The following is a 26,540-nucleotide window of genomic DNA, read 5'->3' on the forward strand; positions in this document are numbered from 1 at the left end:
GTGTGACTCTCAAATATTAACAATATTATTTTAAAATTTTAAATGAAAAATTCTATGAAATTATGTACATTCAAAATGTTTAATTAACTTTAAGTTTTTAAATGGATGTTGTCCAATTAAAAATTGTATAAACATAAAACAATATTTTTGTTTTTTGTCAGTGATGTGATTTTCATATTTATAAAGAAAAAATGTCTTTTTTATGTCATGAAACTACTTAGTGGTGTTATGTATGTAGTCTTGTGGTTAAAAACAATTTTTTTCTTATTCAATACAGTAATCATTACCCAGTGATCTTTCCGTTTTTGTTATCTACTTTATTTATAGTGCTGACCCTTGTTGTTTATTTATTTAATAAAACTTTTTTTCAAAAAATATGTCGAGTCATTGTTGAGCTTAAGGGATAATTATATATCAATCAATAACTTTGTAAAGTAATTTATGTTGCAAATATAGCTGGAATATATTATACATATATGACAAAATCTTAACACAAATGCCGACCAGAGCTATTAATATTTTTTCTCAGTGCGCGCGTGTGCTGTGACTTTGTGTATATTTGTAGGGAGTTGATGGACTTATTGAAATTATCTAGGTTGCATAATTGGTTAGTGCTTGAGGGCGGGTAAATATACTATTATTTTTGGCAACCCAAAGATGCACATATGTATTGATTTATGTACATACGTTCGTTTGTATAATCAACGTGCCACCTTGCCTTCCCTTATAATCATTTTCTTCTTCTTATTCTTCACCTGCTCCCTGCGAAACGCTTTTGTTGGTTTTGTTGTTGCAACACAGCGGCGGAAAACACATTTGATTAATGGATTTTAATATTTAATAACAGTTATGGTATGTTGTGAGCAATTAAAGACGCCAAAGTCAGACATTCCTAGGCTCGATAGTAAAATTATTCTTTATATTTATCAACATCGCATGTGTATCCTTTTTTTTACCAGGTAAAGTGGAGACTTTCTGACTAACTGACGATTGAGAAATTTATATTTATAGAACTTTTTAAAGCTTCTTCTTGAAATTATAGGAAGTATTTGAAAGCGAATTAAGTCTGTAAAATAGGGAAAAAAGAAGAAAGCAAATCAATAACTTAAGGAATAACCTAATAAATCAAGTTAAAACAAAAAAGTCTTAATATCGATTAAAATATCTGTATAATTTAATATGTTTTTAATGTAGTCAACATTTTACACACATTTTGTTAGTGTCGCTTTTTAAATGTTTATTGTTAAACACTTTTTAATTTGTAATCCAAATAAACTGCTCTTGCCTTTAATGTGTATCTTCAACTTTATTCTTTAAATCAAATTGCACAAGCACTAAAACTTGAACCAGGACGTAGAAAAAATAAACCAAACTCGTTTGTCTATTGATAATAAATAGACCGCAAACCTTATAGGCTGCAGGATGACAACGCAAGTGATCGGAAAAGATTTCCAGCTGTAAAGAAACATAGTCAACTTGAAGTATATTAATATTGTAAAGTACTACCTGCACTTGAAAGTCTCTTTTCACCAGTTCCAGATGACTAAATTCTCGCAAGAGGCTTCCCATTTTGAGAATACTTCCACGGGTCACATCATCCACAACATTCATCAGCAGAATTGCATACCAATAATGGGAAATTACAACAAATTGTCCCAGTATTTTCGTGTATCTAGAGGTTTCTATGGATGCATTTCCAAATTGCACGCCATGGTAAACCAGATTTATATTTGTAACAAACATTTTAAGCAACATAAAGGCAATTGGAATGTCAAAGGTTCCAAAAACTTCACGAATGAGTCGCCGATTTTCGGCATAAAGCTGACGTAGGTTATGCAGGATGGCCAGAGACTTTTTCGCTTTAGTTTCCGCCAGCACCAAGGAGTTCCGCTCTTCGTGGTTGAGAAGCACACAGAGATCTTTTAGAGCAACATAAACCAGTTCACTTTGCCAGTGGAGGACTAAGAGGATCACATATACCCCGGCCATCATGATGACCACGTATATAAATTGGGTGACGTGCACCACAATCATTGATACATTGATAAAAGAGTGATATGTATCGATTTTCTGCAAAATTAAGGCAGCCACAGAAATGGTGAGAAACACGACAATCAATGTCTGGGTAAGTAGTCCTCGAATTTTCTTCCACAAGGTGGTGTACTTGGTGGTACGATCATCAAGCATTCTGCACTTTAGGCAGTGATTTAAAAGGTTTTCACTTAATCTCAGGAGCTTTTTCCTTCTTAGCCACATCATTAGACCACCCGATAACATGGCCAGTACGCGGGTGATACTGGTTAAGGTAAAGGTCCATTGAAGAACCATATTGTTGCCTATGTTGCTTTCTTTGTGCAGGAACTGGGGGAAGGTGAAGGGCAGCAGGATCAGGAGGACTCCGTGCAGGCAGGCCGTGTATAGGAGGTACCATCTCTGCGAACATCCCCGAAGAAACCTCACTTTTCCCAGGGGCGCAGGCACAAGACCGCAAACTAATCCAAATGCGTAGAAGGATTTCAGCAGCATGACCGACAGCCACTGGTATCGGCGAAGGACGACTGTCAACTGTCCAACTGTCAACAGTCAACGGACCGCAATCGATGGAAGCTCCGCTATCCCGTGGAAATCGGATAGCCGGCCAACTCATCGCTTTTGCGTTAAACTTTCACCTAATTACTGCCTTTCCGAGTTCGGCACTTGGCCAGTTACCTAGTGACCTTAACTCCAACATGTTGCATCCGAAACTGGGTCGCGTGCTGAGCTTGGTCTACTACCATTCCTTAGTCTTTGCCCTGATGGGCACTACTTTGGGGATGCGCTCCCACGGGAAAATCATTCGTTTGCATAAGATTTCTTCGATTTACCTGATTTACAGTGCATTCATAAGCATCGGCTTGTTTCTCAACATTTACTTCATCATACCTAAGGGCGTACTAGATGGGTATATAAAATACAACATAGTACTGCAGTGGAATTTTTTTGCCATGGTCGGCTTGCGAGTGTTGGCTATTTTGGGCTGCTATGGAACCATGTGGTTGAAACGCCGCCAAATCATTCAGCTCTACAAGGATTCGCTGATTTATTGGAAGAGGTTTAGCAGCATAATGAAGGCCATAGTGAGTGGACAAGAGCTCAAAGAGCTACAACTTTCGCTGGCCAGGAAGCTGTGGCAGAAGATAATGGTGCTCTATGTGGGATTTATGTTCTCCACCGCGGTACAGTATCAATTGCTGGGTGTGATCAACAAACATTCCGTACTGGTTCTCAGTACCAGGCTCACGCAGTTTCTGCAATTCATAGCGGTCAAAATGGGTTTCTATGCCTTGCTCATACTGCTGGATCATCAATTTAGGGTAATCCATCTGGCCCTAAGCGTTCTTCATGAGGGAAGAGGCGGTAGGAAAGGCGGTAGGAAATGGAAGTCACTGCGCTCCATTGCTCTTATGCACAGGGAAACCCTTCAGTTGGCCAGGAGAGTCTTTAGCCTGTTCGATATTGCCAATGCCACAGTGTTTGTTAACATGTTCATGTCCACATTGAACATATTTTATCATGCTGTCCAGTACAGCAATAACACCATCAAATCCGATGGTTGGGGCAAGACTTTTGGCAACGGATTGATTGTTTTCAACCTCTGGGGCACCATGATGCTGATGAATATGCTGGATGGAGTGATCAGCTCCTGCAACAACACTGGTCAGCAGCTGAAGCAGTTCAGCGATCTTCCAAGTGTGAGCAAAAAGCTTAAAAGGGAGGTGAGTCAGTTAATTTAATAAAATGTCATCTAAACAACTTGAACGATTTGCATTGCAGTTGGATGCTTTTAGCGTGCAGACAAGGCGCAATCACTTGGAATATAAAATCTGCGGACTTGTGCAGCTAGACAAACCCGCTGGCCTCGGCTATTTTGGATCCATCCTGAGCAACGTCATTATCCTTATGCAATTCGATTTAAGGCGGCAACAACAGCCAAACAGCCATGGTTAGTACCTGACTCATTTGATCGGGAGCAAAACGCAGGTGTAAGGGGATAATCCATTTTAATCGAATTTGAACTTCAATCAATGTTACCTAAATATTCCGAAGGGATTAAATTACATTTTAACTACATTTCTACATGGTGTGATATCAAAATAAAGTTTTTAAATTCATTTTTCACCACCTTTCAGGACTTTAGCTTATTCCTTCAAAATGTATGGCACATCAGAGCTTTCAGGACTTGAAGCTTTATAACAAGTAAAATTCGAAAAAAAGCTTTTTTGGTCTTGCAGCTTTGTTTGCCAGCGGATAACTTCTGAAAAATCTCCAAAACGGAGCTTTTACTGATTCTAAGCCATTTCAGCAGGAAACGCTATAAAAACTATTACAAATGTGTACCATTTTACAATTCATGTAATATATATATATATATATGTAATATAGTAGGTAATTTTACAGTTCATGTAATATTATAATATTTAAATTTTAAATTCTACATTTATAACTTACTAATGCACACACAAAATAGGTTTCGTTTCGAAATGTAGGTATAGGTACAAATTTACAGAAAGTCAAAGTCATATTCGTTCTCAGCCATATATCTTATAGGCAATCTGACAGAGGACCAAAACATGGGTTATTATAGATCTGGACATCTCAAAAACGGATGAGTTACTCAGGTCGAACAATCCAGCGATGTGAAGATGTCTTACACGTTTGGGATGGAGATGCAGTTTCCGGTTCAGGAACAAAATGGAAATCTCCAACTACATTAAAAACATGTTAGGATTTAATCAAAGAAAACTTAGATAATTACCTGTCTTGACAGGATAATTCCATAGCTGTTTTTGTATTTGCTTCCCGAAAAATTCGCTAACCAAAGTTTTCCCACGCGGTCGAGGAGCTCCAACCACTTCGAACGATTAATCTCAAAAACCGAAAACTGCATTGTGATCTCAGCGTGGTGGGTAAGAAATAGAACAACATATACGATTCCCTTCCATATATTAAAATCGTTGTCGAAGGTCAGGTAAGTCCACAGTCGAAACAAGATTGCTATGTTGAAAATATAAATGGTAAGCAAATTGATAAGTATCTGCCATTGGAAGACCTCCACGGTCTGCTTGAGAAGCCCATCCAAATGGAGGCAGCGTCTCCAAAGTTTTCGCCATGCGGGCAGAATTTGCCTTTGGCACATCTCTCGAGGAACACCCCTTCTGTTGGGCAAGGCCTTCAGGTCCTGGAGCATTTCCTGAACCTCCTGGGAAATGTTTGCCAGCAGCCAGTTCCCGGCCACCTGCATCATGTAGACCGTCAAGTCCACATAGCTCGCCAGTAGGAGCAGGATTAAAGCGTAAACAATGGCAGCCAGGTGATAGGGAAGCATGGCTCTCCTAAAACTAGAGTCCGCCTCACATCGAACAAGGGAATCCCGGAACACGAGCTGCTGGGTGAGGAGCACAAACCGGGAACTCGTCAGCAAAACCTTCCACAGACATCTTTTCCTGCAATCGTTTCCCAGGGCAAAGCGGAATTTATGCAGCATTTCCAAGATATCATTTCCCAGCATCTGCAACCGACGTCGCTGTGTCCAAACATGGATGACCAGGAGCAACATGGCCAGGAGTTTGGTCAGAGCCACCACATTGTAGACCACTCCGAACATTCCCACATTTGGGCACTCGTAAATATCGCCGGTCAGCAGGGCAAGGGCAAACGGCAGGATCAAAAGGTAGGCCACATTCAGGACGATGCAGTAGATCACGGTGGGCACATGGTTCAGGATGAATCTCTGGCTCCGGGCATCGAAGTGCAGATTGCACAGGCCTATCAGGCGACTCACTTCAAAATAAATCCGGAGAAGGTTGACTTGAACCATGTTGATTGGGAATTAAACTGAAACTAAGGCCGGAAACAGACATTAAATACGTGCGTTTAGTAAACGGAAAACTAACAAGTCCCTGGAGAGAGTTTTAGGTAGGGAAAATTATAATAGGACATGCAACAGGGCCTTCAGTTATATATAGTTAGTTACTCTCGAACGAGTGAAGTCTTTAAAGCACATGACTTCATTACAACTCAATGGGTTTTTATGACACATTCATAAATTGTTAAGGATTTTAGAGAAATCTGAAAAGTTGAACAAGAAGTAAACCATATTTTACTGACTTCAAAAAGAAAGGAAACTTGAACCGTGTTGAAATAGATATGGCACTAAATTCAGCATACATACGTTTGGTTAATGGGAAAACAATGCCTCCAGGGGTTTAAGGTAGAGAAAAGTATAGTGAGACATGCAACAGGTCCTTCGGCTTGACCAAGTTAAAACTTTCAAAAAATCGTCTTCTGCATATTCCAAAGGTTTTTATAACACCATCTGAAAAATGCATAATCCGTTAAATAATTACTCAAACTTAAGAACAATAGCTTAATGCTATGGAGGTTTCTTTGAAAAAGAAAATCAATATTTAAATACAAAAAAATAAACAATATATATTTATTAATATTGACAAATTATTTCCATAGTTTCCGTTTTCATAATTTATAGTAACTATGCATGCAATTCAATTATTTTAAGGTAAATAAATTCGTACTCAAAATATGAAATCGATTGGAGGTGGATAATAAACAAAATACAAAATAATAAATGCAACTTTTGAAGAGTATTTAAGGTTCCAATTCAAATGGGGAAATCCATATCAGAAGAACTACACAAATCAAAGGCGTCTCCTTTAGTACTTATCTAAAAATTATTCATTTATTTTACTATCTTTCGTTTTGCAATTTCAAGTTTTCTCTAGACGTTGGCTCGTGTGTTTGGTTTGTTCTTATCAAAATACCGATTGGTTGTATGGGTGTCTATGCTTATCTTTATAGGTAGTCGGTAGTTCGTTAAAATGTAAGCTTATGCAATAACTACCGCAACGAAATGATGATGCTGAAGCGTATCGTATTGAATCCAATCGTTCTCCTATGCGTAAACTAGAAACTAAATTTAAATTCAAGCATATTACATAAAATCACACAACAATCTCTGATGCATTTTTTGCACTCGCTCTGACTTCGTTGTAAATGGATACACACTATATGGAATATACACGCAGATAAGTTTATATCTAGCTTATGGTGGGTTGACTTTTCTCAATAAGAATCTTAAGTGGCGGGAAATAGATAGTTGATTTAAATGTTCCTCACTCTTTAAGACAAATATTTCTGATATAGAAATATATTTGTACTACTGATTTTTGATTTGAATCTCGAAAACATGCTTAAGATTGTATTAATATGGTAGTTGATAATTCGAAAGGATTTTGTTTATTATAATAAAACCACTTTTTCTTTAACCTGACAAAAATGAATTTTCTCTCATTTGTCAAAAAAAAAAAAAAATCAACCCACCTTAATCTAGCTATATCTATGGATAATTGCTAGGATGATTAACATTCCGTGTTTCATTTAGCACAATTGACTTCTACAGCTACTAATTAACCCGTTGCATCTACGCCACAATATGGCTGTTTTTGTTAAGATCGGTGAGCAGCTCGGCGTCGAGATCTTCCGCCTCCAGAAGATCGTTGCAGGCATCACCGTTCAGCGAGTGTGGAATGCTAGTAGATAGCACCATCCCCCGACCACCACCGCTCCCCGTGCCGATGGAAATGTCATCGGGCGGGGAATTGCGACGCCTCTCACGCTCTCTGACGATGTGCGGCGCTTCGTTAAACTCGTCCAACTCATCCATGCCTGCAGTGAGATCAATGGTGTGTCAAACCAAGAAGTTCCGCAACGGATCAAGCAATCTCACCCGCATATTTGGTACCCGCTAAGAGCAGATATTGACCCGCTCGATGCGGCCACAAAAGACCCGTCATCACACAATAGGCCATGCAGTCCGCCGAGTTTGTGATGCCCTGCAGCAACTTGTAGCGCCACATGGGACTGACCTGCAGCGCCACAATGGCCACGATGGGCAGGTAGATGAACCACACCAAACTGGAGGCGCCCAGGTGAAGCAGGAAGTCTAGCTTCTTAGTGGAGTGCTCGTACTTCATTGTGTTGCGCAGCTCGTACAGGAACCACATCATAAAGGAGGTGCTATAGATGAACAAAGCGTACATTAGCTAGATTTGAATTTGGGTCAAACTCTATGAAGTTACCGTAGTATCAAAACGATCCAGCCGGGCCAGGTCTGATATTCGTCGATGTCGGATACCACATCGACTTCCGTCTGTAAATTGTCGATTTAAATTGATTATTTGATTGATTCAAATTCAGTTTGAACTACTAACCCTATCCCAGATATAGAGGAACACGTGAAACGCGCAGTATGGCACCCAGATGGACATGAGCATGATCCACCCCGTCCTGCTTATTTGTTGCCTGGTGACAGCCCATCCCTTGGCCAGCAGCAGCAGGATGAGCATGAAGGTCGTGCGGCTCAAGATGTCCAGCACATCGCCCGCCGCCTGCAACCTCGGCTCACCCACTCCATTGGCCGCATAGCGAATCAGGTGGGCGGTGATCAGAGCCAAGCTAACGAACTCGCTGAGCAGGCTCAAAGTGAACAACTTGGTCACTGGATGCTTCTGCCTGCGCACCGCGTAAATCTGCATGGGCAGCAGCACAACGTAGACGAGCAGGAATATCAGATACATCTCCAGCAGATTCTGCTGATCGTACGAGTACTCGTAGGTCAGCGGATGTGCGGCCGAGTTGTTTGGGTGCAAGTTAACCAGGTGGATGTCGTAGTGCAGGGTGTTCAGCAGGTTGCTGCTCAGTTTAGACCACCTGGGCAGGCTCTCGTGGGCGTGCCACTGGCAGGTGCTCTGGTTTTGATAGCAGGCCACCAGGGAGAGGTACCAGAATCTGCGGGAGAAGAGTTTCAGTTCAGTTAACGACAGAATATGAAACAGATTTTTATGATTTAATGGCATACAAGACTAGTTTTTTTATCTCTTTAAATCACTCAACTCTATGAATAAGAAATGAAAGAAAATAATCATTTAAAAATTAAATCAAAGGGTTGGTTATGTTTACAAAATATCATTAATTTTGTGCTGAATATGAGTTTTTAGAAAAATCTATGATATCTTGTAAATATTCAAAATCATGCACAGAGCAGCAGTTTATCTGTTGTTTTGCATACAAGTAACTATTTAAAAGCAAATACTCTCTGCGCCTTTTGTTTAGTAAAAAAAGTTGAGTCTCTAGCGGGTAAGCGCAATAAATAAACAAAGGTACTTGCACATTGGGTTATCATTTATCTGGTTTCCTGTGTCAGCATGTGCTCTTATATGTACATTATGAAAAATATATACATATAAATTTAATATAAACATGGAAATGGAAATTGTGCTAAAAGCTAAGAGTAAGGCAATTCAAATGTATATCTTTTTGTGTTTTTTAAGCCGTTCCAGGTTTTACATTTGTATGTGTACTTTTGAACTCAATCGTTCAGATGTAAATTAAAATGGGTGTTCAAAAAACTTTTCCAACTAATTCATAAACTAATTTTATTTCTGGGATCTAAAAAAACCTTATAAAGTATGGGTAAGGGGTTTGGAAATTACTTCTTTATTAAGTAGACTGGCTATAAGGAATTGATATAGTAAGCACCAAAAACAGTTTGTGTTTGTGATTAGGAAAAATAAATCATTTAAAAGCAATATTAATGTGTATTTTGTGTGATTCTTAAAGCTAGGTAATTTTAAATGTGGTTTTCTCCACATTTGAGTTTAAATGAATAACAAAAAAAAGGGCATCGGCCTGAACTCACCTCGGTTCCGCTTCCAGGTTGATTACATAGGTGAACTGTGATCCCGGCACGACGTTTTCTGGTGCATCCTCATCGCTGCAGAGCTGGCCAGCCGGACAGGGAACGTGTCGCAGGAAATCCCGCTTGGCCCGGGGATTGCATGTGGATTCGTAGGCGATCCGCTTTAGACGGGAGAACATACCCGTGCAGGCGGCTTCCCGGCTCCTCTGGCTGCGGTTGCCGTAGAACTCGAGGAAGGTGCTCCTGTCCAGGACGACGAGGGTCAATGGAACCGCGTACTTGTCCGGCGACGTGACATTGCCGTAGATATACCCGAAGGCATTCCGCCGTGTGGGATCCGCCTTGTTGAAGCCGAATTTGGCCAGGAACTGGAAGAAGTCCTCCGTCTGGAATTGGCCACGGATGTGGGTTGCGTTGACGGGGGGCAGGAGAGTCGGGATTAGGGCCAGGATGAGTCCTAGGAAGAGCATCCTGCGACTGGTGGACCACTTGCTCCTTATCAGTTGTTGTTTGGGGGCAGCCCCCGCCACTTCTGCGTCGGAAATTCTCCGCCCCCTGGTCAGCTGCTCATCCACTTCGGATGCCTCGTTGGCACCGCCCACTTGCCAAGGTGGCGCCCCTTTGTGCATCGCTCTGCAGGTTGGCAATGTCTATTTTTATTTTGGTTTTGTGGAAATTTCCACAAATCCGCAGTTGTTGTTTTTGTTGCCGTTTCACTCCACCTTCAGTGTGACCGCGCTAAGGCAGCGTAAATATACCAAAATGCCTTTCTATTTTAACAAACAAAAATACCGAAAATAAAGCTAAAACAATTATTGTGTGTAAAAAGCTAGTAAATTAGTTACTTTTTAGCATTCAGTGTAAGGTGTTAAGAAAGTGTTTCCAAACAAATAAAAATAATTAGAATAGTTAGACTTAATTCTGGCACTCTTTAGCAATTGAACTTGGATTTAATTAAAAACAATAAAAAGCCGAATTACATCTTTATTTTTAGGCCTAAGGCAGTACTAGAAATTTTTAAGCTAAGAAAATTCGTATTACTTTTTAGTTTTAGCCAAAACTCAAAAAATAGCTTAAGCCGAATTATTTAGAACAACATTATTTTGCCATTTTGAATGTTTTTATACTTTTATCTTAAACCTAAAATTTTATTGTTAATCTTTTTTCTGAAACCATTTTTTTAATATATATATATATTAATTTTTTTATTATTTCCTAATATTGTATTACGTTGACGGCAGAATCCTTAAGCGGAGACACCCTCCCTAGCACGGACACATACCCAATCAAAGGACTAAAAGCAAGGACTCTAACCGACCGCTTACCGAGTTTATTTTGACAAATAATCTCCGATCTTTTCTAATATTCATACAGAAAATATAGTTTCAGTTTAAAGTTTGCACCGCAGTAGTGATTTCCAACCCTTTATACTTAATATGTATATATTTTTGATCAGAATCACTTGGAGTGTCGATCTAGCTAAGCCCCTCTGTCCGTCCATCTGTCTGTATGTCCCTCCGTCCGTGCGTGAGCAACTGAACTGAACTGAGTGAGTTTGTTCACACAATAAAAAGTGAGAAACTGAGCTGGTTCACCAAAGTGAGCGAGTTTAACCCAACACTACTTTACCATATAGAAATCGGGAGCTTTATTAATAGTTATTTATTAAAATAATTAACCTAAATAGATAAAATATTCGGTATTACAGAATTTTACTAGTTTAACCCTTTCGGAATCAGCTTATGGTAATAATTTATCAACATTTTTGACAAAATTTGAAGTTGCCGCGCTTATTGGTTAGGGCGCTACCAAATGTTGCCTTTGGGAACGTTGTTGTGGTTGCATATAAAACATTTCTTTTTTCTTTAATGTTGTTGTTCATTTAATTTTTGAATATTTTTATTTATTCATTGTAAATCAATTATTTGAATAACTTTGCTATCTTAAAAAACACAATTTTTACCAAAGCAAGTGCAGTTTTTTCCAAATAACTTCTCCAAATGATTAAGGTACTATTTTCGGTAGACACATTTAGCCTTTGTTATCAGAAAGAGTGAGCAGAATAAGTTGCCACTAGACAACGAAAGGTTCCAAAAGGGTTAAATAAATTTGAAATAATTGTTACATTCAATTTGTATTCATACATATTTTTAATAAAGGTTACACTTATAATCCGAAGAGATGTCTCGCTGCAATTTTCGTTGATCGATAATTACAGTTTGAAAATTAAAGTTTAAGATTATGAAAAAAAAGTATTGTTTTTGTCCCAATTTCATTGGTTAATGTTCGAACGGTTCAAAACTTTTATATTTTTATTTTAATTTAGTAAGGCCCATTTCAAGGATTAACGAACAATGGAACTCTTCATCAGAAACCATAATGCCCCTTTTACAATATTTTAAGCCCTCCCACTTATGCCCAAGCCAATTTACAACAATAAATTTCAATAATGCTCAAATTTATGCTGTAAAAAGTGGTGCTACCCTTTTGGCCAAAAACTTCAAAGTGCAAAGTTGGGTAGTACGTATTAGCTCCCAAAACGCACCCTGAGCTCAGTGGGCATCCCATTCGCTTCTTCATTTAAAATGCAGCCGGCGGTGGCGAGAATATTCTCGTGTGGATTGTGGTTTTCCACGCCCCCATTTTCCATTTCCTCCGGCAGAGGTGAAAAAATCCACACACTTTGACAATTCCTTTGAGATTTGATTGCGGGAGGGAGGCAGCTAGAGAGTGTGTGAAGGGGAGAGTGCGGTTTTGCATAAAAAATTTGAAGCCATTGAAATGTAGATTTTCCCATTGTGACGCTTGGAGATGAATACTTTGATTCTTGGAGCAGATCAACCGAAGCTTACAGCAAGTAATATTTCCCCCTATTCCAATGACCCAGTTTTTCGACCATTTCTCACTCATTTATTGATGACGACGCAAAAACCAAAAGGAACAGCATAAATTCATGAGCTTTCTTAACTATAGTTTTTGGCATTTGTTGACAGTCACAGTTCACTCAGTTGTGCAAAAGTCAAGACAAATACCAAACACTAGATTGCTGGGGGAGAATACAGTCAAACTTCCCAAACTTTTACTAGAATTGACCAACAAAGTTTGTGTTAAATTTAATTTTCTTTATTTATATTTATTAAAGCTGTTGATGTTCCCAATTTTGTCTATCAATGAATTTCTATTAAAATAAGTGGATTCTATAAAACAAAATGAATAAAAATAGATGGTGATAAAAAAATATTTTTATTTTATTTTTAAGTCATATTTGAAGCAAGTTGTAAATAAACAAAGGTTATAAAAAGATTTAAAAATAATATAGTTTTCTGCACTTACCTTATAAGCATTGTACAATTTCTTTCAACCAAATGAATAAAATATCTGTAGATAAGAACTCTACTTACTTATAGAAGTTTGACTGTACATACTTACTTCCAAACAAACAATGGCTTGAAAAAATAACTTGCCACTACAAATAATTCGGCAAATATTAAGCACACATAACATGTGAACAAGACGGAAAGTTAATTTCAATGTCTGCCGACGACCCCAATAATAAAATCCGACAAGGTTGGCAAAAATACAAAAGGAGCGCAATTTGTCGTCCTTTTCTGACAGGATTCCACCCTCTCTTTCTCTTCGTCTGAAGAAGCAAACAGTTCATTGAAATGCCAGCGACGAAACATGGACAATGAAGGTTCAATGATGATGAGGTGGAAAAATTGGGGAGTCTCGGTATGATTTTCGCCAACGTTGCACAAAGTGTATTTTATTTTTGATTAGGCCGGCGCGACTGTTTATGTTTGGCCAATAAAAAGATGTTGTAGCTATTGGAGTGATAGGGCAGATACAAGTGTGGGAATCTCTCCTCCAGATCAACCAGATTAGCCCAGAACAATTATAATTGATAAATTTAGCTTTAAAACCAGGTGACAGTTCAAAGGTATACTAGTCAAGTTACTCACCAAAGAGGGTATCTAGAAACCGGAGTACTTTGGTTTTATAGATGTTTTCTTTTAATTGTGAATTCTCGCTATTTTTATTATTTTTCACAGAAGTGTGCAATTATGGTACTAACTCTTTCTATTTACCTTTAACCTCTTTTACCTGTAATTCGACTATTGTTGTCATTGACATTTTTACTCCTATATAGTAGTCTTTGCTTTTTCCCAAGTCAGTTCTCAATACTTTAAACGGCATTAAAAAGCAAACTGCTTGTTCAGGTCTGTTTTTTCCTTTAATCTGTGGACTTTAGCCTTGACATTTCGCTTCTTAGACATGGATTTACGTGACGAAAAGCTGTACATGTGCACCCTGTGCCTTAAGAGATGTCTATGGAAGGATCTCTCCAAGAGAGAGCTCCGATGTCCTCGATGCAGTCTGCCGCCCAAAAGCTGTGCCATTTGCGATAAAATGTTTGAGCCGCGTGAAAAGTCCAATTCTTACTGCAAGCGCTGCGATTTCTACATTCTCCGACACGCTGCCGTCAAGCCACCTCCAATTCCAACACAGGACTGCTCCGTGAATGTGAAGCAGAACAGGAATGGATCCTCGATTACAGATCGCTGGAAGGAGATCAAGGCAGCTTCTGGGATTGTGGACGATTTTTGTACGAGCGACTAAGGATGAGATCCCAAGTTTTGTTGCTTACCTTTTCGAAACTTAATATATTCGATTACGAAGTTATCAACTGCTACAAGTCTAATGAATTTTATTTAAAAATTGTACATCAATTATTGAACGTTCGTAAAGTGCTTGCTTTTATAATTGTCATTTTACTCTTAAATTTAATACCGACACAACGTAAAGGAAACAAAAATGTACATTTAAATAATTATATATTAGCTTGGTTATTTTTTCCCTCTTATATATATGTTTATATACGATTTTTGTTTAAGTATTGATATTTAGGTAAGCAATAATATTTCTACAAAGTACACTGATATAAAAATGGAATAGTAAAAATAAAAATATCTAACTAATTTAAATAAAACGTTTTATTTTATATATAAATTCAATAATAATTACAATGCATTTTAAATTTAGAATTACATTTTTTTCTATTTTAATTAATGTGGAAAATATTAGATATAAAAAAGTTAGTATTTTGTTTAAATTTAAATTATATTTTCAGATACTAAAATTAAATATTTCTTTATTTTGTTATTTTATTTAACTAAATACGCAATTTATCTTTACTTAATCAAAGCGAATAATATTAAAATTGATTACAGAATAATTGTTTTCTTTTATTGCATACATTGTACGAGAATGGTATTGAGAGTTAATTAAAAAACATGCGTCGCACAAATCGAGCCGTAAAGTAATAGATTATTTCCGTAAAGCTCAAGGCGCTGCAGCCCAAGAAAAATCCGACCAGGCCGCCGATGTAAACTGAAATAAATAGGGACGTGAAAAGTGAAAAGTAAGTGGTTCAAGTGGGTCTTAAAAGTTTGCCCGAAGAGAAAACTCACCCAAAACATCGGCGAAGGAGAAGAGGACGTCTCGGCGGAGTTGCATTTTGGGATATGCCCCACTCGATATGCCCCATTGCAGATTAGCGCCCAGGAACCAGACACGCGAGCGCTGAGGAAAAGCCGGAAAATAGAGAAATCGGACGAAACATATACAGATAAGCAGATAACAGAAAACAAAAACAAAGGCGAAATGAGAACAACATCATCATAATCATCATCAGTATTCTGGTAACAAGGCAAGTAAGCAAAAATTATTATTAAATGTAAAAACTTTCGCCGCACACAGCGCGAAAAAAGTTAAAGAAAACTTTTGGTTGGCCGCCCCTTTTCGTACACCTCATCCCCAAAATAATTGCATATTTCAAGGCGCCCAGTTCCTGCAACTTCTGCGCTTATTATTTTTTATAGCTCCGGACTACAATTTTGATGTTTGTTTAAGGCAAATGCCCCCGAATGTTCGGCGCTCCGCTTTGCTCCGATTCTCCAGCGGATTTTCCCCAGTTTTCCGGGCATTTTTCCACTTGAAATGCGCGACGCAGCGGCGTCTGCAGTTTCCACTTAACGAGCACTAGATGATGGCGCTTCTGTTCTCCATAAACATTTTTACAGTTAAAGTTTACTTTATATTTTTTAATAGGGGATTTGCCATTTTTTCATTTATTTTTATTATTATGTGCGACGTTGTACTTACGTAGGATTGCACAAAGAAGTTCGAATCATCACAGTTGGCCAAACAATTGCAATTGATTTTGTATTTGTCCGATTTCAAAGAGATTATCTCGCCTGTGTGGTAAAGTAATTTTATTTATTAAAAATAATTTTGTTCATCTTTTTTTTATATTTTTAAATTAATTTTACGCTAGCTAAAATGTATTGACATAGTATCATTGCCCTTTTTAAAAAACAAAATGGAAATTTGTTGTCTACTTTTTTTTCAGGAATGTGCAATTAACTTTGGTAAACTAGTATTCTAATAACACAATAAATTAAATATGAATTGATAGAATCGCTAATAGTGCGGATGTTGCTAGTATTAATCCAACAAGGCCTATTAATTTCTGATCTCTGCAAAAAGAAATCGACAACAAACGATTGAAAAACGATGCATAAATATGCTAAAAAAACAAATGTTTGCCCTTGGAACCTTATGTTGTATTCTCTTTACCAGTAAACTTAATATACTTTACTCTAACAAAACATAAGCTTTTTCGTTAAAAATATTTATCCAGCTTATCAATGTTAACCTGTCCGGTAATCTTCCCTCCCTCAGCCAATTACTTCCAGTATTACAATTACGCAACAGGTTCTCTTCTATATTCCAACCTTGACTTTTGACCACCCCTGAAAAAATTAAATTATGGTCACGTTCTGGGAAATTTCTACTCATTTTTTTCGACAGAAAAATTAAAATCGAATTTCCGGGGCAGGTTAAATATTTGCATGTTCTCGGACGGGGCAAATTACTCACGTTTAATTTTGACCAGGCATCCGATGCCCTCCAGCCCGCAAACAGGCAACCTTCGTCCATTTCGCACTGGAAAACATAAAAGAAAGAGACGGATAGACGGAGCGCATTGGAGCGAGACAGATAATCGTGCCAAAGTTGCCACTTAAACTACGAGTATTTAAACATTTTACGACCGAATTTGCGCCATAAAACTGGGCAGCTTTGATGCATCCCCGTCCGGCGCATAAAAGTTAACTTTAATGGGGGCCAATTAAGTGCAACTCTGTGTCCCGAAAATATGAATATACCCACGGAGGTTCCGGTAGAAGTGCGGAATGCAGCCGCAGACCTGCAGAGCGAAAAACATTCGGCACTCGGACAGGCAGAGGCCAAAGCTGTAGATGGGCACGGTCAGCATCTCCTCGGCTTCGTAGTTGAAGCGACAACTCCTTTGTTTGGTGCTGAAACTACCAGAAGAGTTAACAATACATCAAAAAAAGAAAACAACCCAAAAGGATCATAAAATTATGACGTGAAAATTGGCCCTGCAAATAAAAGTCAAGATTTTACACTGGAACTCGGGCATAACAAAAATGTAAGCTTGAACATTATTGTACACACGGCATATGTGTTTCTTTTTTACGTTTTTTTTAGGGGTTTTAATATTGTAATATGTTTTTTATATTTATGTTATTTTCTCTTAATATATCAACATATTGAAATTGAAAGTATTATTTTGTAGTTGTTAACATTGTTTGATTTGCCAACCTTATTTGGATTAATTCTTTCAGTCTCAAGAAAAACAATGAAGAACAACCAATTAATTATTTCAACTTCACTAAGATAAATATTTTATTTCAAGTTTTTATTTTAATTTTTTAAGGATAGAATTTTTTTTCAACTCACGCTCTGGCCTCTTCATTGGTAAATATCTCTAAGGCGATTAGTTCAACTGTAGTATAATCGCTCTCTGGAAAGGTATATCTCTGCTTCGATATGCTTGGGACATCTCCGGCCCCGTGGAAATAAACATCGTAGGCTGTCGAAAGGTTTATAATCTGGGCGTAGATCTCGCCATCCAGTGGATGAACTGTGACCCGATCCCCATGGTCCAAAAGGCTCCAGTCGCCAGATCGCCAGTAGCTGCCAAAAAGCCAGAAAGCCATCAAATCAGAGCCACTTCCTGGCCAACAATTACTCACTCGAAGGAATTGTAGCGGGCCACCAGCGAGTTGACTGAATGGCAAATGCCAAACTCCGTTTGCGTCTCGTAGATGAACATTTTGACGGCGGCGCCGCTGCTGATTTCCGGTTCAAAGGGCCATTTCAACTCGTAGAGCAGGTCCAAGTACTTGACACTCGGAATCCCATACGACTTGTTCAGAGGCAGCGTCTCCAAGTTGTCGTAAGTGAGGCTGGCAAGTTTTACAATAAAATCGCGGAAGTCCTCTTGATCCTCCTCGGACAAAAATTGCTCGGGATGGGCACTATGTGTAATGAAAGTGCAGAAGAAGGAATAAAACTAAACGTTTATTTGTACTAATATTTTGAAAAATATGTATAAGAAATATATATATGATTTAATTATATATTTTAATGTCCTGACGCTACAAGTATAATACTTTTACATAAATGCACCAGTCACAATTATATTTATATATATATAAGATATGTAAATATTCTGAAATTATATAATTATTCGGTAAACGCTTTTACTAAACATTTTGTAATATAAACATTAAAATTAATTTGTATAACGTATCCTTGAAAAGATATTTTTAAAAATTGTATTGGCTGTTCCTATTTTGTTGTTTAACTTGTCTCGGACTTATGCGTATAAAAGAAAAGAACCATATATTGCTGACGTTATGTAAACTTGTATCTGCCAAATAAAGGGATTTTGATTTCTAAACTTATCGATCGAATCGATGCCTTCTGCTGCTCGATTAGTAAAATATGATAGTAGTTTAGTTTTTAGTTTAAAATATATACAAATTCAAAAAATAAGAACTATTTAACGAATGTCCCATAAAATTATCTTCGTTTTTTTTTATACAAACACTTACAGTATATACTCCTCCACTTTCAACTCGTCGATGCGCTTATGGGGGCAGACTGTCAATGATGGAAAGCTCGTGTTCCAGAATAGCTTATTTCGATCCATGGATATGACCATCGGCGAGGTCTGAAAGCGATGCCAGGTCCGCTTGCTCAGCGAGATGATGCTGAATAATGCCACGCAGATGAATGCAAACCAGAGCATGCTGAAAAAGTACATGAAATCGGTGGAAAAAATAGCCAAAAATGCGGCTGAGTCAAAAATGATATATGGAACTGGGGGATAATTCGCACTGCTGTTGAGTGTGCATTCTGGTGGAGGACATAAAAATCTATTGCGTGTAAATTTTTTCTGTAAGCATTATGCGAAATATTCGCGACGAAAGAATTATGGCCAACTCGAAGGAGGAGTCAATGAACGCATCAACGCTTTTGCAACCCTTTACTGGCTTTTCTTCAATTTTCTTCCGTTTTGTTTGAACCGCCACAAACAAACTGGCAAAGACACAGACAGAAGTCGCCAAAAATCCTCTGCTGAGTTCCCATTTCAGGCGAATGTCGTCTGCAATGACATTTTGATGCCAGCAATGGCTCATAAAGCTTTCAACGCTCGCACACAAACAAACATTCTGCTACTTATTTTTAATTTTCCCAAACATTTTCCAACTCTTTATTATTTTCGTGCGAAGCCTTCCTTCCGCCCCGCTCCTTGGTTTTTTGGAATTTTCTTCTCCGACAGCTGAGTGCTGTACTTTGTCTAACACCACAAAATTCCTTCGGACATCGCATTTGACATACTCATTGTCATTTCCATTGCCATTCCCCACACCCATTTTCACATTTTCACATTTTCCCCTTAACACTGTCATTTTCCATCTCGTGTCAGTCTGGCCAGCAATTTATGTATTTGCTTTGTTTCATCACGAGCTCGGCACTCATATGCATAAAATTTGTGCGTGAATGAGGCTCAGTGATGCATGTTTGATGCCACAAATTTCTCGTTGCAAAGCTCTGCACCAAGGGGTTGCTTTTGCTTTTTTTTTGGGTATTGGTGGACTCTTTAATTCCCACATAGTTTCTAGTTGAGTTGTGTGGTTTAAGGATGTATAATAGAAGATTGACAGTCTAAGAATGCCGAAATGAAAATCCCCAAACTCCTGCCAGACAAGAAGCTTCCAGAAATGTGTCCCTTTAAAAAAACATATCTTAATAAATAAATTCAAAATGAATTATAAGTATCAATAAAATAGAAGAAAACTAAAGAAGGTAGAAAAAGTGAAATGAATTACAATCTGGAATATAATTTTAAAATCGCAAAGATAATACAAAATTAAAAGGAATAAATGAAAACGACTATCAGCACCAATATGAATACATGCGCAGCTTTAGAATTACATATGTGCCGACAAAAATTTTTAGTTTTAAAAAGCACTGCATTTTTTTTACTATTATACTAATTTTCCAGACTTGGAATTATAAATATTATATATAAATCTTAAAAAAATTAAAAATATACAACCATTTAACGCTTAATAATTTTTTGGTAATACAAAACTTTTTACTGATAAAACGTAAATTTAAATTTAAATTTTTCTTAAGATCTGCCATTCAATTTGTAACTTTAGTCAATTCAATTAAGATTTTTTTTGTTATCATCCAGTTTTATAAAATTATAAGATAACTCTTCCCAACTAATTTGAGCAAAGATTTCTATATGTTTGCTGTAGTGTGCTAATAGTATATAAATTTAAATGTTTTAATGGTATTTCTTTTAACCGCTTTATTTCATTCCGTTTATGGAATTTCGAGTAGCCCTCAATAAAATCGTTTCAGTTGTGGGGGAGTTCAGGGCACTCGAAAGCCCGATGCCCCGTTATAGATTTCAGATCGCCCCCTTTAAACATCGTCCTAATCCTGTGCGTCCTACGGCGCTGCGTGTTTTGCATTTGCACTGCAGTTTTCGGTTGTGGATTATGCAATCGTGCACCTGTCGCTGCCACCCAAAACGAGGAGGTTGGCAAAGCCCTCATAGTTACCATATCAACGCTTGTGAAATTGAGGTTATCACATGTCAGCGACACAGACTCTTTCTCTTAGGTTTATGCATTTTCACTTCCCTTCTCCCCAGCTTGTTTTGTATGCGACTGGGTTCTTTCATACATTTTTTTGTGGAAATGCTTTAGTTTTGAGGGAGAGGCGGGAAGGGCTTAAGTCGGATTTTGGATGGAGTTGTGCATAATCCAGAAATTTGTGCGTCACAAGCTGATTTTTTGCCATGGCAAAGCATATTTTTCCCTTCTCTTTCTGGCTTGCCGGGCGAAATAAATCCGAATTGTGCCAAGTGGAATTGGCCAAAGAAATAAATTTTCCGAGAAAAATGTTTTACAAACGCCCAACAAATCATTTTCATGAAAGCCTCGGGGGAAGTGTATTAATTAAAGCTAAGCTTTGCGTGACCTCCTTCCTTTTATCCCGATTTCACCTTTGCTCCCACTAGCCCTTCCTGGGGGCAACACCTGTCAGTTGGCATTGAGCTCTGGCGGAAAACTAACAATAATTGTAATTGAGCTTCATGATTTGGGGGAAAAATTCATAGGTTACACTAGGAGAAAAGAGCTGAAGATGCACTGCAGCTTTAAGACTTCATGGTAATACAATACAAGCTGAAATCTGCTTCAGAAATCATTGTAAAACCAAATCGAAAAACAAAAACTGCAAACAATTTTTTTTAAAATATATATTTTAAATGTTGGGATATTTTCAGCACTTCTAAATTGTACACAATTGTAAGGGTTAAAAATTTATAAATATTTTATGCATATTTGTGTTTAAAAAAGTTGTAATAATAATAAACTCTAATTATTAAAGAGTTCTTATATAGACCTAATGTCTATAAGGTTTAGATTGAGCTTTAAATATTTTAAAGGTATTAAAATAATACCGAACAATAAATACATTTTTTAAGCCCTAATCATTTTCTTCATATTTAAGCTAAACTAAAAGAAAGCTAAACTAAAAGAAAAAATTCTAATTTTAAGTCTTGCTCTCAGTGTCTGCTCGGCCCTGTCCTTGGCCTGGCTGTTATCCACTAATTAACCCTCAGTCGGCCGCCCTGACAGATTTCCCACCAGCCACCGCATCCGGATGCTCTCTCCCTTCCTCTTGGCCACTTTGGTGGAGTGTTGCCAATTCAGGCTTGGCCATGGCCAACACGGAAAGAGAAAGGGGAGCGAAAGAGTCGGGGAATTCCCCCGTCCCGGTGTGTGTGTGTGTAATCCTGTTTGTCATGTCATGTCAGTTTTAAGGATTTATTGCACCGCACAAAAATACAAATTCCAGCAACAAAATATTACTCCAGCGCCCAAGATCCACCTTCCTCCGTCGACCACATAAAACGGAAGATATGTAGAAAAATGTATTTCGCTTGGAGAAGTTTAACGTGGTGGTTCAGCACGCACTTCCCCTTCAGGACTTTTCTGCCACGAATCCGAATCGGAATCTCTACACGTGGCCGCGGTTGCAGCATAGTCTTTTATAACTCCCCGACTTATAGTTTTGTATCGTTTTAGTTTTCACTTTATGGTTTCCAAGGGGCAAACTGTAGTAATCCTTTATAAAAGTTAAGCCAGCTGTTTCTGGCCGTAATGAGGCTTAGCTTTAACTTCCCTTGCAAATTAATTGGGCGGAAATGTTGACTGAGTTCTTGCGGCCGCTTAAACAAACATTTGCCTAATAAGATCGAGGTTAAGAGACCACTGAATTTAGGGTTTTTGGGATAGGGTGGAAGGACTTTCCAGGGTTTTGCTTTTCAACCAAAAAAAAAACTATGTTTAGTCGTAGTAAAATTATAAGGGTAACTAAAGACCTTTCTGATGCCCCAATAATAGCATTTTTGAGTTTACCCTTCAGGAGTGATTTTTCACCAATCATGCCTTGGCAAGAACAATACTGGTCTTTTGAATTTTTGGTTAGCTTTGCTTTGGGACATTTTCACATTTCTGTGATTCCTTTCTGCCCAATTCCATTACCCATTATCCGTTTGTGCGCCCAAATCAATGCCATTGAAAGTACCACACAGACCACAACTCACCGTTCGACAAAGTTCAGGCCGAGCTTGGCCAAATAAATGAAGCCGTGCATGGAGGAGCCCTGCAGGAACTCGATTACGAAGGCCTGCGCTTTGGCCAGGCAGGCACTGCGGCTATGCCCCGGATTTTCGCGATCCAGGACCCGCTTTTCCTGCCCTTCCCCGGAATCCATGGGCGGCCGTTGCCATAGTGGCGGTCGTCGAAAGGAGCGAATGCTCCTGGCTGGTCCCTGCTGATTAATGGCCACGTTCCCGTCATTAGCTGTTGCAACTGTTTTGCTGCCCGAGCTGCCATTTGGATTATGCTGATGTCCTTGCGCTTGGCCCGGAAAAATCAACAGTCCAGGTCCCGACCTCCGGAGCTTTTCCTGCGGCGGTTGCAGCGAAGCTGTCGACGAAGTCAGCAGCGAGTCGCTGCCGCATGCGGATCCATCGTTTTCGCCCCAGCTGCTTCTTTGCGACGTCCACGTTGTAGTCCTTGCTGCCGCTGATGGCGAGCTGTCGACAATTTTCGGCTGCATATCCTTGGGCGGCGCTGAAAGACAGGATTTATTGGTGCATTGTTAGAAATGAAATGGAAAAGTAAATCAATGAAAAGCAGGGTGTTCGGTGATTTCTTTTTTAAAATTTGTTCTTTTTAAAAAGAATCGTTATTCTTTGCCATGAAACAATTTTTAACATGTTTTTCTTATTGTAAATGAAAATGCCTGAAAAAATACTTATCAGTTTAAGAAAAAATAATGATGACTATGTGTTAATGTTTATATAAAAACACTTGGCGGTTATAAGTAAGCATTTTGCAATAAATGCTACAGTTTTTTAATTAACCTTTAGTCCCATTTTGTAATTACATGTTATAGTTTTTATCAATATAAAATATACAATTTATTTTAATTAGGGAAGCCCGATACGGTAATAACGAAAGTAGATTTTCAATGCATACTGCCAAGACACCTTTATAAGCAATTTCAAAACCCTAGTGCTTTTATTTATTTTTTCCTGACTAGCATTTTTTGTAATAAGCAAGTGTTAATTTTGCATTTAAATTAACCTTTGGTATTCCGGGTCCGCTTGTCCACATGATACCACAAAAATCCCACTTCAGGGGAAACTGTTCAGTAATCGTCTGTCGATGGCACTTGCTGAACACTGCACTGCATTACGGCATTACACATCTGGCACCAACCCACCCGCACACTGATTGCAGGACAAACTTCATAATTTGTACGACCCACGTGCATTGTAGCATGGTTAAGCTCTGATTTTTTATCACCGCTCGCTGTTCATTAAAATATAAATACGTAGCCTTAAATATGTTTTTGCGGTGCGGCAGCAGGTCGCAGGACATGGACAACAAGGACAACAATAAATCATCATCGGAGGTTTTAATGCGCTGTAAATTATGCCTGATGGTGGACGCTGCTCCGCGAAAGTAAATCCATTGGATGACACGAAATGCAATCAATGCGCGAGAGTGTAGCCAAGTTGAATGGGGATCGGTTGTATTTGCGTCCCTCGGCTGCAGCCTCATCAACATCATCATGGAATTGTGGCTGGGCATTAACTTAGTTAAGGATTTTCATTCATGAGCGGCCGTCGGTGAAGAGATTGCGATTAAATGGTAATTGGATGGTCCAGATATTACGAAGATTTTCGCTCCGATCAGGACGGCTTTTGTTTCGTTTATTTCTGAAGTAATCAGTAATCAGCATTTAATATTAAACTTACATATTATTTTAACGGAGTCATACGGTTTAATGTTTGCATTTTTTTATAAATTATGAAATATTTTATCTATCATTATTTATCTGATTACGAAGTTTTAAATAAATTGTCTATTTTTCCGCACTAAATCGGTCTTTGGTTTCGAGGGAGTCTATAGTGCTTATTTCATATTTTAAGTTTAATTAAGTAGTTTGGTTTTAGTTATTTTGCTCCAAATTAAGTCCAAATAGTATTTTGACCGATTAAAATTGCATATTGCTATCTTTTTCTGAACTTTAAGATTTACAGCCTTTATTTAGTCAACTAAAGCTGAACAGACGTAGAATGATATTTTTTGAGTTTCTTTCGATTTCTGGAGCCCGTAATAGAGTTCCAGAATCGAACTGACAACCAATAAGGACCCCGGGGGTAATCAGCAAGATGAGATGGAACATCAAAGGATTTCCCAGAATGTCCAACTGCGTCCTTAAAACTGGATTAAAATTTCATTTAAATTTGCATTTAAATGAGCGTCGAACACTCAAAGTAAATGACCCCATTCAGGCCCAGTCCGCTCGGTTCGCAACTGGAATCCACTCCACATTTTTGCCGGGGACAAAGGTCCAGACGCGAACTTGTGTTTTCCAGACCCAGACATGGGCGGACTGCCCCCCCCTCACACCGCGCACATGGGCCACATTAAAAGGATTTTTCTTTATTTTTCCACATTTCATTGCGAATGCGACTTTTCCCAGCAGTTGATTACCTTTGGCAATTGATATCGGGGGGTTTGCAGCAGGGGGGTTTATTTATACGCACTGCAGCTTAAGCAGCCAAGTCTGCCACTGCCACATTTAATGGATATTGTTTAAAAATGTAATATTTTGCAATTAAATAAAGGCGTTTGCTTGACCCTTGACCCATCACCCGTGGCGACCTCGATTCGAGTCGATTGCCAAACATTGTACATCTCTTTTTTTTTTTTTTTTTTTTATCAAGGAATACATGCACGATGTACTTGCTGCCTTTTCCATGTTAATTAATATTGCAGAAACGCTTAAAGGACATTTTAATTGGCCTTTACTTTGAGGGCCAAACGAATTGTTATTGAGAAAAAGAGAAAAAGACAAAAGAGTGGAGATCTGCCGGCCATTGAAACTGGCTTAACTTTCTCTGGAGATTGCGAGGGAAATTGAAAGGTAAGGAAAGAGAAAATCGAATATGTGTAACGATTTAATTTTAGAAATACTGAAGCTGAAGGGTTATTTATATAATTTTGAGAATATTTCCTGATAACGATGAAGAGGTAAAATAAGGAGACATTATATCCAAAAAGCTATAAGTAACCGGTCGTATTTCTACACAACTCTCGATTCCGGTCAATTTATTCACAAACAAACCGATTTTATTTAGCATGGTCTCAACACAAGTTGGCTGAACCAACATTTGCCTCGCAACTATTGCTGTTCAGTCGTTGAACGTTGAAATAACAAATTTTCCAATTTATTTCTTGATTTATTTTCACGCCAATTTCTTGGCTTTCGTGTCCGCCCTCAGGAACATGGCTTGACATTTGTTTATTTATTTGGCTTCATGTTTTGTCTTGTGCCATTCCTCTTCATTGTTTTCCACAGCTTCTTCGCATTTCCCCTTTTGCGTGAAATCACGAATGAATGAATGACTGCCCCGGCAAACGCCATGAATATTCATGGGCCATGCCACCAGACACAACAGGAGGAACAACAGGACCTCAACAGCAACAACATCAGCAGGATCAGAAGCAGGAACCTCGGCAGGGACAACAACTACAACACACAGCTAGCTCAGCTTGCATTTCCGCTGAATGCGGCAACAATTCGCAGAACCATTTTGCTGTCCACGAGCAGCAGTTTCTCCCAATACCCTAACCAATCGACAGGAGTTTCAGGGCATATGTTTTGTTATCAAAACTATTAATTGAAAATAAACTTACACAACCCCCAACCTCAGCACTTTGTTTAATACTACAAGAAGTTA

The 26,540-nt window shown here is 38.4% G+C and overlaps 6 protein-coding genes across 7 annotated transcripts; 2 read left to right on the forward strand and 4 right to left on the reverse strand.

The window, feature by feature from the left end:
* Positions 1 to 1,287: 1,287 nt before the first annotated feature.
* On the reverse strand, positions 1,288 to 2,526 carry LOC108143640 (putative gustatory receptor 58a). Its single transcript, XM_017268154.2, has 2 exons — positions 1,507 to 2,526; positions 1,288 to 1,455 (listed from the first exon to the last, which is right to left on the reverse strand). The coding sequence occupies exons 1-2, from the start codon at positions 2,524 to 2,526 to the stop codon at positions 1,288 to 1,290; spliced, it is 1,188 nt and encodes a 395-aa protein (XP_017123643.2).
* A 203-nt stretch (positions 2,527 to 2,729) lies between these two features.
* LOC108143673 (putative gustatory receptor 58b) lies at positions 2,730 to 3,987 on the forward strand. The gene is made up of 2 exons (XM_017268184.1): positions 2,730 to 3,755; positions 3,814 to 3,987. The coding sequence occupies exons 1-2, from the start codon at positions 2,730 to 2,732 to the stop codon at positions 3,985 to 3,987; spliced, it is 1,200 nt and encodes a 399-aa protein (XP_017123673.1).
* A 387-nt stretch (positions 3,988 to 4,374) lies between these two features.
* On the reverse strand, positions 4,375 to 6,608 carry LOC108143710 (putative gustatory receptor 58c). Its single transcript, XM_017268242.2, has 3 exons — positions 6,212 to 6,608; positions 4,796 to 5,880; positions 4,375 to 4,745 (listed from the first exon to the last, which is right to left on the reverse strand). The coding sequence occupies exons 2-3, from the start codon at positions 5,855 to 5,857 to the stop codon at positions 4,569 to 4,571; spliced, it is 1,239 nt and encodes a 412-aa protein (XP_017123731.1). The 5' UTR covers positions 5,858 to 5,880; positions 6,212 to 6,608; the 3' UTR covers positions 4,375 to 4,568.
* A 101-nt stretch (positions 6,609 to 6,709) lies between these two features.
* On the reverse strand, positions 6,710 to 10,487 carry LOC108143709. The gene is made up of 5 exons (XM_017268240.2): positions 9,755 to 10,487; positions 8,268 to 8,844; positions 8,136 to 8,206; positions 7,784 to 8,073; positions 6,710 to 7,722 (listed from the first exon to the last, which is right to left on the reverse strand). Exons 1-5 carry the CDS (start codon positions 10,381 to 10,383, stop codon positions 7,478 to 7,480), a joined length of 1,812 nt encoding a protein of 603 aa, XP_017123729.2. The 5' UTR covers positions 10,384 to 10,487; the 3' UTR covers positions 6,710 to 7,477.
* Positions 10,488 to 13,918: 3,431 nt separating this feature from the next.
* Positions 13,919 to 14,516, forward strand: LOC108143670. Its single transcript, XM_017268181.2, has 2 exons — positions 13,919 to 13,974; positions 14,028 to 14,516. The coding sequence occupies exon 2, from the start codon at positions 14,030 to 14,032 to the stop codon at positions 14,372 to 14,374; it is 345 nt and encodes a 114-aa protein (XP_017123670.1). The 5' UTR covers positions 13,919 to 13,974; positions 14,028 to 14,029; the 3' UTR covers positions 14,375 to 14,516.
* Positions 14,517 to 15,035: 519 nt separating this feature from the next.
* LOC108143669 (sodium channel protein Nach) lies at positions 15,036 to 23,341 on the reverse strand. Of its 2 annotated transcripts, none has more exons than XM_017268180.1 (9): positions 22,824 to 23,341; positions 18,742 to 18,939; positions 17,878 to 18,162; positions 17,582 to 17,818; positions 16,958 to 17,136; positions 16,697 to 16,762; positions 15,920 to 16,011; positions 15,226 to 15,337; positions 15,036 to 15,145 (listed from the first exon to the last, which is right to left on the reverse strand). In XM_017268180.1, the coding sequence occupies exons 1-9, from the start codon at positions 23,339 to 23,341 to the stop codon at positions 15,036 to 15,038; spliced, it is 1,797 nt and encodes a 598-aa protein (XP_017123669.1). The 2 variants fall into 2 exon arrangements, with proteins under 2 accessions (XP_017123669.1, XP_017123668.1); XM_017268179.1 differs by having other exon boundaries at positions 16,988 to 17,142.
* Between the last annotated feature and the right edge of the window lie 3,199 nt (positions 23,342 to 26,540).

The sequence above is a fragment of the Drosophila elegans genome, unplaced genomic scaffold (assembly GCF_018152505.1).
Source record: "Drosophila elegans isolate 14027-0461.03 unplaced genomic scaffold, ASM1815250v1 contig_520, whole genome shotgun sequence".
NCBI lineage: Eukaryota > Metazoa > Arthropoda > Insecta > Diptera > Drosophilidae > Drosophila > Drosophila elegans.

Coding starts and splice junctions, on each gene's coding strand:
- LOC108143710 (XM_017268242.2), bottom strand. CDS start 5,857: ATGGTTCAAGTCAACCTTCTCCGGATTTATTTTGAAGTGAGTCGCCTG. Junction 4,746..4,795: donor GAATTATCCTGTCAAGACAG/GTAATTATCTAA, acceptor TTTTTAATGTAG/TTGGAGATTTCCATTTTGTT.
- LOC108143670 (XM_017268181.2), top strand. CDS start 14,030: ATGGATTTACGTGACGAAAAGCTGTACATGTGCACCCTGTGCCTTAAG.
- LOC108143640 (XM_017268154.2), bottom strand. CDS start 2,526: ATGCTGCTGAAATCCTTCTACGCATTTGGATTAGTTTGCGGTCTTGTG. Junction 1,456..1,506: donor AAAGAGACTTTCAAGTGCAG/GTAGTACTTTAC, acceptor GTTTCTTTACAG/CTGGAAATCTTTTCCGATCA.
- LOC108143709 (XM_017268240.2), bottom strand. CDS start 10,383: ATGCACAAAGGGGCGCCACCTTGGCAAGTGGGCGGTGCCAACGAGGCA. Junction 8,845..9,754: donor AACCTGGAAGCGGAACCGAG/GTGAGTTCAGGC, acceptor CTTCTCCCGCAG/ATTCTGGTACCTCTCCCTGG. Junction 7,723..7,783: donor AGCGGGTACCAAATATGCGG/GTGAGATTGCTT, acceptor ATCTCACTGCAG/GCATGGATGAGTTGGACGAG.
- LOC108143669 (XM_017268180.1), bottom strand. CDS start 23,341: ATGCAGCCGAAAATTGTCGACAGCTCGCCATCAGCGGCAGCAAGGACT. Junction 17,819..17,877: donor GCCCGCTACAATTCCTTCGA/GTGAGTAATTGT, acceptor GCTTTTTGGCAG/CTACTGGCGATCTGGCGACT. Junction 16,763..16,957: donor TCATATTTTCGGGACACAGA/GTTGCACTTAAT, acceptor TATGTTTTCCAG/TGCGAAATGGACGAAGGTTG.
- LOC108143673 (XM_017268184.1), top strand. CDS start 2,730: ATGTTGCATCCGAAACTGGGTCGCGTGCTGAGCTTGGTCTACTACCAT. Junction 3,756..3,813: donor GCAAAAAGCTTAAAAGGGAG/GTGAGTCAGTTA, acceptor TTTGCATTGCAG/TTGGATGCTTTTAGCGTGCA.